This window comes from Panicum virgatum, chromosome 5K, assembly GCF_016808335.1.
Source record: "Panicum virgatum strain AP13 chromosome 5K, P.virgatum_v5, whole genome shotgun sequence".
Taxonomy (NCBI): domain Eukaryota; kingdom Viridiplantae; phylum Streptophyta; class Magnoliopsida; order Poales; family Poaceae; genus Panicum; species Panicum virgatum.
Genome location: NC_053140.1, coordinates 2,904,737 through 2,915,320, shown reverse-complemented (window position 1 = coordinate 2,915,320; position 10,584 = coordinate 2,904,737). Strand labels below are relative to the sequence as shown.

Genomic DNA, 10,584 nt, shown 5'->3' with positions numbered 1-10,584 from the left:
GTGTGCGGATCTCTCGAGGGCTAAATAGATCATTTAGGGGTTGTTTGGTTCCAGAGACTTTTTTTAAGTCCCTAGAACTTTTTAGTATTTAAAAGTATTAAATAAATATTAATTATAAAACTAATTGCAGAACCCCGGGGCTAAACTGCGAGACGAATCTAATGAGGTATCTTAATCTATGATTAGCGAATGGTTACTGTAGCATCACTGTAGCAGATTATGAATTAATTAGGCTCATTAGATTCGTCTCGCGAAAAAGCACTCAGCTGTCAAAAAACATTTATAAACAGATTTTATTTAATACTATAAAATAGTAAGATTCTTTTTGATGTGATAGGGACTTTTGAAAAAAAGACCTGGAGCCAAACAACACCTTAGTACCGGCCAACAGGTACCGGTCGGGAGCCCGGTACTAAATAGGGTTCCCGACCGGTACTAATAGGCGTTTTTCTAGCAGCGTGAATCTATTTAATCTAATTAATTCATAATTTGACCACTAATTGCTGTAGTAATCATCCACTAATCGTGTATTAATTATACTTAAAAGATTTTTCTAGAGCCTTAATTGCAATTTATGCAATTATTTTTATATTAAATTGACATCTAATATTCAAATTGACATCCGAGCATTCGAGGTGACAGCTACTTAAAAAATTAAACGAGGCCTGAAATTTGTTGCCGACCTACATTTTCACCTGACAGCTTGGTCTCTCCGTCTGCTCCTGTTATTCTGAAGCTGAGGCTATATTCTGGTGCCCAAACAAGCATCGTGTACTCTGATCCAAGCAGACACTTGCTGTTGCATCCTGCACTCTGATCCAACAACACGTATCGAAAATCGCCCAAAACAAAATCAACTCAGCTTAAAGTACAACTTCCTTTCCAATAAAGAGTCTCTTGTCAAATTATAAACGAACATGAACAAACATGGCAGTCAATCAATCAAGAACAGTAATATTTGCATTGGGTTGGTATCGTCGTAGCGCCGCCGCCTCCTCCACCGCCGCCGCCGCCGGGCCATATATCGACCGATCGACGCCAGCATGCTGCGATGTTTGTGCGCGAGCAAGTCAGGCAGGCCGGCCGCGGCGGATCCCCATGGACGGCTGCATCTCAGTTGGTGTTGCGGGCGCAGCGCGTGATGACGGAGCAGCCGCGGCGGTAGGGGTTGGCGGCCTTCTGCGAGCCGCAGTTGCTGTAGTAGGAGCGCCCGCGCTGGTTGCACGGCACCTGGTCCGCCCGCAGCGCCGCGTAGCTGATGTACCGGTTCTGGGGCTGCCGCTGCGCCAGCGTCCGCCGGAGCGCCTCGCCCGCGCCGCCGCCGCTCAGCCCGAGCTCCTCCGCCTCGTCCACGCCGCACTCGCCCACGGCGCCCGAGCACTGCTTCTTGGTCGTCCCCGCCGCTGCCAGGGCGTCCAGGCCGCCCATGTCGGGCACGCCCGCGGAGGCCGGGACGGCGAGGCACGCCGCCGCCGCCACGGCCGCCACCAGGAGCGCGACCAGCACCAGGCGAGCCGCCATTGGTTTGTTCCTCTTCCTCGTCCGAGCCGGGTCTCTGCGGCTTAATTAATCAACTCGCTAGGGTAAGGAAAGGATGTGTCCCTCCCTGCCTTCTTCCTCTCGCTCTGTGACGGGGAGGAGGAGGGGGAGATGAAGAGGAGCACGGCGGAGGCCATTTGGAGGGGAAGGGGCTGGACGGGAGACAAACCAGGGTGGCCGCACGCGGCCATGGACGGTGCGCCCGCTCGTCGCGGCCTCGCCCCGCCTCCGCGCTGGCATAGGATGCAACCCGATGCATGCAGCCATGGAGGCTTTGCATGTGCTGATTCTCTGTTTGGGGTTTGTGTTAAGTTAGAAACTGTAATAACTTTGACCAATAATTAGGGGTGCTAAATAATGACAGTTTACAAAACTAACTCCAAAACCCCTGTGCTAGGAACCTTGAAAAATCTAATGAGATCTTTGACCGTGTGATTTAAGAATGGTTATTGTAACATCACTGTAACCTATCATCGATTAATTATCGTCTTTAGATTTGTCGCGAAAAATTGCACCATCCCTATAAAAATTTTGCAAATAGACTTTATTTAGTACTCTATGCATACAAAAGAAATTCGTAGTAGGAACTAGCACGTACCAACCAACCAAACGGGGTCATTATTCTGTGTGCGGTGTGCCCAAGCTGGCCTGATTTGGGCGCCGCTGCCGGCTAGTTCTCCAATCCTACGCTTTTTTTATTCATCCAATCCTAGGCTCCAACATGTGGTGTTGGGAGACGAGTGCATACGGCTGGAAGAAAATTTAAATATGATTTTTGGATATTAACAAGGATTTATATATATAACCAACAAAATTGAGTAATAAAATTCAGTTTGTAGCATTCAGAATTGTTTTTCTCCCTTGCACTTAGCCATTGCGCACATTCATTATCATCCTATATATTCTCTCTCTAGTCGTCTCTCCAACCTCGCTCACCGGTCACCAGTCACCAGTCACCACGTAACTGGTCCACATATGCAGAAGAATTGTAGTCAAATGCTAGTAGTTACTTTCAGTGGCGAAGCTATAGCGAGAATTTGATGGTGGAGATATAACCAACAAAATTGAGTAAAGTTACTTTTACAACAAAACAAGCTGTTAATAAAGTAGCCATCACAAGGGAACGCGCCTATAATTAACTATTTGCCATTCATACGAGGTGAGTGGCATGTGATTTGCTACTATATTAGAGGGATTAATTGCACCCTCAAATAGTGGTAAAAATTAAATATAATTACCTATTTACCATACAAGGCAAATGGCATGGGAAGCCGGTGCTTATCTCGTATATATGAAAAAAAAAACAACACAGATGGAAAATCCATGGTGACCAAGTTCAATATGGAGCATTTAGTTCAAAGTTAACATGAAGGTAACTCCTACCTACAGACATGGTTGAGCGTACAATTCAAGCAGAGGCCTGGAAAAAATATTCCTTCTTCTAATAACTCCTACATCTAGAAAGATATATTGTTAGTTATATATAATTAGTATACCACTATACCCTGTTAACTCCACAGCCACATAATATTGATTATAATTTAGTACACCAATTAATTAAGGAAGTCTAATTAAAATATATTTTCCCGAAAAAGGGATTAGATGATTTCCTTTTGGTTTTGCCTTAAAGATTCATTGAGTTATTCCCATTTTTGCCATTATTTAGTGTTATCTCAAAGTTCTCAAATTAAAGTGGCAAAAGGGGGGTGGGACAGAACAACTTGGATTTTGATAAATGTTAATTAAATGAGGAAATATCACTAGATTTCTATATGATAAAGCCCCGGCAGGCCACGTCGGCCAAAAAAATTTCGGCCGTTCGATCGCGATCCGATGGCTACGGATAGAAAACAATCTTACTATTTGGGAGTACTAAATAAAATCTATTTACAAAACCTTTGGCATGGATGGGTTGTAAATCACGAGACGAATCTAATGAGCGTACTTAATTCATGATTAACTCATAATTAGTGAACGGTTACTGCAGTACCACTGTTGCAAATCATGGATTAAGTAGAATCATTAGATTCGTCTCCATGTAAAAAGTTTTTTAAATAGATTTTATTTAGTACTCCATGCATGTGATCAAATATTCGATGTGACGTTTTTTGGGTAAAATTTTTGAATCTAATCACAGTCCTAATTTCTATATGTGAATGTCCCGAAGGTCGGCGCAAGGGCAGACCGGCCACGTCAGTAAAAAAGATTCACACCATTCGATTCTAAATTGACAGTGCATGCGATTGGCCATGCCATCGTTACCTTTGAGTCCTTGAAACACGAATGATCCACGTGTCAGCTCCGCATGTTTCTATATAACAAAGCCCCGACGCTCCGCGAGCGCCTAGGCAGGCCATGTCGGCCAAAAAAATTTCGGCCATTCGATCGCGATCCGATGGCTACGGATAGAAAAGAATCTTACTATTTCGGAGTACTAAATAAAATCTATTTACAAAACCTTTGGCATGGATGGGTTGTAAATCACGAGACGAATCTAATGAGCATACTTAATTCATGATTAACTCATAATTAGTGAACGGTTACTGCAGTACCATAGTTGCAAATCATGGATTAAGTAGAATCATTAGATTCGTCTCCATGTAAAAAGTTTTGTAAATAGATTTTATTTAGTACTCCATGCATGTGATCAAATATTTGATGTGATGTTTTTTGGGGTAAAATTTTTGAATCTAATCACAGTCCTAATTTCTATATGTGAATGCCCCGAAGGTCGGCGCAAGGGCAGACCGGCCACGTCAGTAAAAAAGATTCCCACCATTCGATCCTAAATTGACAGTGCATGCGATTGGCCGTGCCATCGTTACCTTTGAGTCCTTGAAACACGAATGGTCCACGTGTCAGTTCTCCATTCGGTCACTGCAAAATATCTGAATCTAGAACTCTCGACCGGTAATTTTGATGGCCTCCGAATGGGTGTGTGCTCTACTACAACGACGGCAGTGAAGCTAGGCCGAAGAGCCACGCGGCGAGTTTGGGCGGGCCGGCGGGCACGCCCTTGACGGGTACGGCGAGTTCATGCCGTCACAGGAGGGCGACACGGCCTCGCTCCGGTATGCCGCGGTGCCGCAGGTCGGGCGTGATAGCCGTGCATTGCATGGTGAGGAGATGCCCGAGGACAGTTCCCGGCCGCCTTCGACGGCGAGATTGAGACGTCGAATTTCAGCTACTATTTTTTTTTGCCTTTTTTGCATTGAAAATAAATGTCCTATTTCTATCTATGTCTATACATCTACTACAAACCTCTATATAAACTTATATTGCCAAACGGAAACAAGAAAATAAATTACGCGCGCCAAGGCGCGCGCAAGGCACTCGTTTGTTATTATAAACAAAATTCTTTAAACATCTCATAAATTTCTAGCTGTTTGTACAAATATTGAGAGGAAATACGATTATAAGATCTTCTGCACGAATCATCGCAAAAACAAACTAGAACGAGAACATACATAGCATATCTCTTGGATCTCTTTGTCTTAATAAATGTGTTTCATTGGTTCTAAAGATTGAATATCCCACTTCCAACGACTGAAAAATCTCGATAATCGACCCACCAAACGAACAAAAAAAAGATATTTTGACGCGAGCCCTAAAACTCAGAAGCTAGAAATTCTAAATCACCAACTAATAAAGGAAAGACAATGAGGTTTCATCAGCAACATGGCCGGATTGCAGGTCCGGGGCTCGAGACCGATCGACCATATCAGACCAGAATCGCTGCTCCACCGACGATAAGGCACGCAAGGACGCCACCCCTCAAGGCGCCCGCGGACGACGATGGTGACGGTGGCGACGACGTCACGTTAGTGGCAGAAGGCGCGGGCGCCGGCGACGAAGCATTCTTCCCCGCTGGCGGCGGTGGGGGCAAAGCATGCGGAGCAGGTGCGGCAGCGGGAGGCGGGGATGTCAGCGGCGGCGGCGACGACGACTTGGGCGGTGGCGATGACGACTTCGGTGGCGAGGGCGGCGGGGGCAACGCGCGCGGAGCAGGTGTTGCGGCAGGAGGCGGCGGTGTCGGGGGCGACGATGACGACTTGGGCGGGAGCGCAGGCGATGGCGTGTTGGCGGCGCCGTTGTTGCGGACGGCGAGGACGACGACGATGAGGCGCTCGCCGGCCCTGCAGCGCCCCTCGTCGGCGCTGATGAAGAAGTAGGGCCCGGAGGCGTTGAACACGAAGCGGGAGTCGCCGCCGGCGAGCCGGAGGGCGGGCTCCGTGGTGTTGCAGGCGTCGTAGTGGCTCGGGGTCACGACCAGCACGGCGTCCGCGTCCTTGTTGTACCTGAACACTGCGCGGTGCGCGCGCACGGCAAGGTCGTCGTCACTCGCACACATGTCCATGGCGAACCACGGAATCCACAAGAATTCTGTCTACTACTCACCGAGGGTGTCGTTGACCTGGAAGCGGTTGCGCTCGGCCCAGGTGTTGAAGGGCTCGGCGGGGTTGGGCGCCCACCCGGCGCGGCCGCCGACGTGGAAGTCGCGGCCGTCAGCGCCGGTCGCCGCCGCCGCCAGGAGCACGGCGAGCAGGGCCGCGGCCACTCCGACGACCATCCGTGCCGCCATGGCCCCGCCTGCTCGATCGTGGCAAGTCCCTCCTCGATCGATGGATGGTTGCCGATCGAAACTCCGATCGATTCCTCTAGCACCAGCGACCACTCACTACTGTATCACTAACCTATCGTCTAGCGTGTTGCTAGAGCTGATTAGCCCGGCCGGCCGGCCGGCGTCTGAATCTGAGACTGGTCTGGCCTCCGGGGGACTCCGTGATCGATGGCCTCGGCGACCATGGATTCTGTGCGTATTTATACACGAGGCTGGTGTGATGTTACCGTTGCGTTAGCTAGTGAGGCAGGCAGGCTGCAATTAGCTGTGGGCGGCGTTACTGATGCTGAGCTTTACCCAGCGCCGAGAGTTACGCCATTCCTTTACCTCCATGGCGAAGCAAGGCAACCGGCTGGCATGTTGTAACGGCAGTGGCATTACTGCCCACAGCACACAGGAACAACGGTCACCAGTTTGACTGAGACTGACTACCCGCTATATGGGCCGGGTTCAGGATGGGCTGGGCTGATGAAGCTTAAGTGGGCCGTCATGGCCTTCCAAGCCCAGTGCGAAGAAGGGGGCCGTTTTTATTGGGCCGATACAAGCTAGTAGGAGGCAACAATCCACAAACCAACTTTTTTTTGTAATGGGCACCGGCAGATGAACCTCTTGTTTTCACAGTGGCCCATCATTTTCTATTCAGCTTTTTCCCCCATTTCCTTCTCGTCGCACACTGTTCTGCGGCGTGAAACGAAACAGTGCAGGTGTGTGGCCAGTACTTGCAGCGTACAAAGGCAATCAAAACCGTTTCTTCTCTGAAAGATTTGCCCCCCATGCCGTCATGTCGTCGCCCTGTGCCTGACGGAGGGCGCTGGAATGTAGAGGCATGTATGGAGCGCCATTCCCTCCGCTCCCATGCTCATCAAATCCCTGTCTTGATTGATTGACTGCCATGTCATCTGATGATTCTGATGTGCTCGCAAAAGGAAAAAAGTTGTAACGGGAGAGGGGATTCGGTAGCAGTACGAGCAGAGGAGATTCCCTGCTGTTGCTGCGGCCTGCGGGGACGCCATTAACACTGTGGTGCTGCGACGACGCTCGGACAGTCCTCGCGCATCAAGACTTTTCACTGTTGGCGCTCAAAAGGCCCAACTCAATGCGCATTCATGGCCTTGCCCCTGGATCTAATCTACCACCACTACCACTAGGCCTTGCTGGTGATGGAGTGCTGTGGTAAATTGTAGTAACACCAAGAAAGCAATGCAAGCGACCTGCAAGCCTTGCAGCCAAGCCAAGGGATCGAGGCGTCCTCAGTTCAGCTTTACCATTGCATTGCAAGCTGTGTGGGCGATGTGCAGAAGAAGCAAGGAGGCAGACGTGCAGGAGCACTGCAGCAGTTTGCACAGTTGCTTGCAAGATCATCAGTGAGGGAGGGCGATGGATTGGGGATCGATGGGTGGTGGGGGTGGTAAATGGAGGAGGAGGAGCTAGCAGTAGTTACTCCATGGTGTGATTTGTGCCGGTGGGCGGTGGTGGGAGTAGCTGTCCTGACTCCTGACGCCGGCCAAGTTGCATTGGCAGCCCAGAGGCCAGAGCGCAGTAGAGCACAGGGATTTGGCGCATCTCTCTCTCTCTCTCTCTCTGCGAAACAGCAAGGACGATGACATCCATTGCGAGGCTCTCTCCCTCTCCTCGGCCTCGTCTTCCGTCTTCCCTGCGAGCATTGACTACTCTGCTCAGCTTCCGTGTCCGAGGCTCCGCGCGAGCGCATGCATCATGTGCATGCGGGGCAAGTGTTGGATGCATAGGTCATCCATGGAGCTGGACCAACGCATGGCTTCCATGGAGGTGAAGGTCGGTCAACCGAGCGTGTGCCGTGTGCAACGAACGATCTGTGCACGAACACGGCGCGTGGATCCTTTGGCCGGGCAGAGATTCCAGTGTCTTCGCCGAGCCACTTGTGCGACCTGGACCTCCATTCTACGGTCTACGCCATGGCAAGTCAACAAGGCCGCCATCAAGCAAGGGCGACAACGCCTCCGTCGCCAGCTACCTCCTGCCTGAATTCTGAAAATCCCTTCGATCCTGCAATCTTTATATGAGCTTTGTCCATTTATTTATTTTATTTTTTTTTGAGGGGTAGGGGGGAGGATCCCCACCAATGTATTGCAGGAGCCTATTGGAGGCTCGTTAAATCACGAGGGTTCAGCAATTTTACATGGGAGTGGAAAAATAAAGTATTTTACAGGGGACTACATATTGGAACAAAATATTGAACACCAGGTCTCGGCAACGCTCCTATCTTCTCGTGGCAGTCGGCAGCTCCATAGGCGAGCTTCCTCTTTGCAGCTCAGCAGCAAGCGCGGTAGCGATGGTTCTTTGTTTCTGAATACCACATCATGCCTGTGTTTCCATATTTGCCAAGCACAAAGCAGCAGGAAGGTGTGGTAGTGTTGTGTGGGTATCCTCGTCGGCCTCTCGAGCAGCCAGAGTTGCGACACGGACGCGTGGCGAACTGCAATGCCAAGGTGTGTCCAGAACTGGGAGGCAGTTTGGCAATGAAGGATGAGATGGTCCGGGTTTTCAGCGTCTGCCTTGCACAACTCACATGTAGAGTCCTCTACGATGGTCTTCACCAGGAGATTTGTTCTGCACTGTATTTTCCCTTGGACCAGCAACCAAGCGAAAAAACGAACCCGGGGTGGTGCATGGTTGATCCACACAAATTTGTAGAATGGGCATTGTTCCTATGCCTGCAGGTTCATCAATGCAGTATATATAGGGCCAGCACGTAACACACCATCTTTATCCGCGAGAGGGCTGGTTCGATCATCCGGTTCCGTTTGTAGCAGCACCTCATCAATTAGTTCTTCCAGGGTTGACAGTTCCGCGGCCGCCACCTGGGAGAGCCTGTGCACGAAGTGAGAACGCAGTGGTTCAGAGCATACTTTACCCACTGAAGCATTGGGCTCCTTGGCGTGGCTGAACAGGGCGGGGAAGATTTCAGCAAGTGGACCAGAAGGCAGCCAATTGTCATGCCAGAAGAATGTGTTGAGGCCATTACCAATGGAGGTGGTCGTGATTGCTCTATATACATGCAGCAGGTCCCGGAGGGTTTTCCAGTGTGTTCCCTCACAGGCGCCCTCAAGAGAGGCAACGTTGATGTTGTTGTGCATCCAATTTGCCCAAGCCGATTCACCAGGATGGTGTAACCGGTGCAAGTGTTTCAGTAACAGGCACTGGTTGAGTGTGCGTAGGTCCTTGATGCCCAGCCCTCCTTGTTCTTTGGGCAAACAAGTTTGCTCCCAGGCGACAAGGCATTGTGCACCCGTGGTAGTGGATTCTCCAGACCAGAGGAAGGCGCGCCGTTTCTTGTCGATTGCATCAAGTGTGCCTTGGGGAAGTTGCATAGCAGATAGGATGTATATAAGTGCACTGTCCAGCACGGTGTTGACGAGGACTGCACGGCCCATGTTGTTAAGGAGAGCAGCTTGCCAACCTCCCAGGTACCTGTCTGTTCGGTCGATGAGCGGAGTAAAAGCATTCAGGTTCAGTTTAACATTGGACAGCGGCATCCCCAAATAGGTCTGTGGGAACTGACCTCGGCGACATCCAAGAGTGGCCAAGAAACTCGGCATCTCCCGGTCAGGGACGTTCATCGGGACCACTATGCTTTTGTGGAAATTGATTGTCAAACCAGTAGCGTCTGCGAATTGATCCAGCAGTTGCTTGAGTCGTTGCACATCCTGCTGATCTGCTCGGAGTACAATGAGAGTGTCATCTGCGTATTGGATCACGGGACAGGGGTGTTCATCGGAAGCAGGGTGTCTACCACCTCCATCAAACTTGATAAGTCGTTGCAGCACATCAGCCATCAGCAGGAACAGATACGGGGAGAGGGGGTCCCCTTGCCGGAGTCCTCTTTTACAGGTGAACCAATTGCAGGGGCAGCCATTTAGGAGGATGGCAGACTTGGAGGTGGTAAGAATGTGTTGAATCCAGGAGCACCACGTTGTGGGGAAACCTCTGCACTGGAGAATATGTAGTAGGCTGGCCCAGTTGACCGAATCAAATGCCTTGGCAAAATCGAGCTTCAGGACCAATGTTGGAAGGCGCTGCTTGTGACGGTGTTGCACGAGCTCCATTGCATAAATGAAATTCTCTGAGATAGAGTGGTCTTTGATGAAACCTGTTTGGTCAAGATCAATCAGTTTGGGAATGTGGGCTTGGAGGCGCGAGGTGAGGATTTTGCCTATGATCTTCATTGGACAGTTCTGTAGGCAGATTGGGCGGTGGTCACCCGGCGCCGTGGCTCCAGGTTTTTTGGGTATGAGTACCACGAAAGCCCGGTTGACTCGTTCCAGATCCACAGTACCTTGAGCGAAAGCTTCAACAAACTTCATGACTTTGGGTGAGACAGTGTCCCAGGCGGCCGAGAAAAAACCAGGTCCAAAACCATCGGGCCCGGGGGCACTGTTCCTGTT

General features: G+C 50.1%; 2 protein-coding genes across 2 annotated transcripts; both read right to left on the bottom strand.

The window, feature by feature from the left end:
- Positions 1–861: 861 nt before the first annotated feature.
- Positions 862–1,630, bottom strand: LOC120710421 (protein RALF-like 19). The gene has a single exon (XM_039996112.1). The coding sequence runs from the start codon at positions 1,519–1,521 to the stop codon at positions 1,114–1,116; it is 408 nt and encodes a 135-aa protein (XP_039852046.1). The 5' UTR covers positions 1,522–1,630; the 3' UTR covers positions 862–1,113.
- Positions 1,631–4,981: 3,351 nt separating this feature from the next.
- On the bottom strand, positions 4,982–6,302 carry LOC120710420 (early nodulin-like protein 2). Its single transcript, XM_039996109.1, has 2 exons — positions 5,938–6,302; positions 4,982–5,844 (listed from the first exon to the last, which is right to left on the bottom strand). The coding sequence occupies exons 1-2, from the start codon at positions 6,119–6,121 to the stop codon at positions 5,261–5,263; spliced, it is 768 nt and encodes a 255-aa protein (XP_039852043.1). The 5' UTR covers positions 6,122–6,302; the 3' UTR covers positions 4,982–5,260.
- Positions 6,303–10,584: the final 4,282 nt, after the last annotated feature.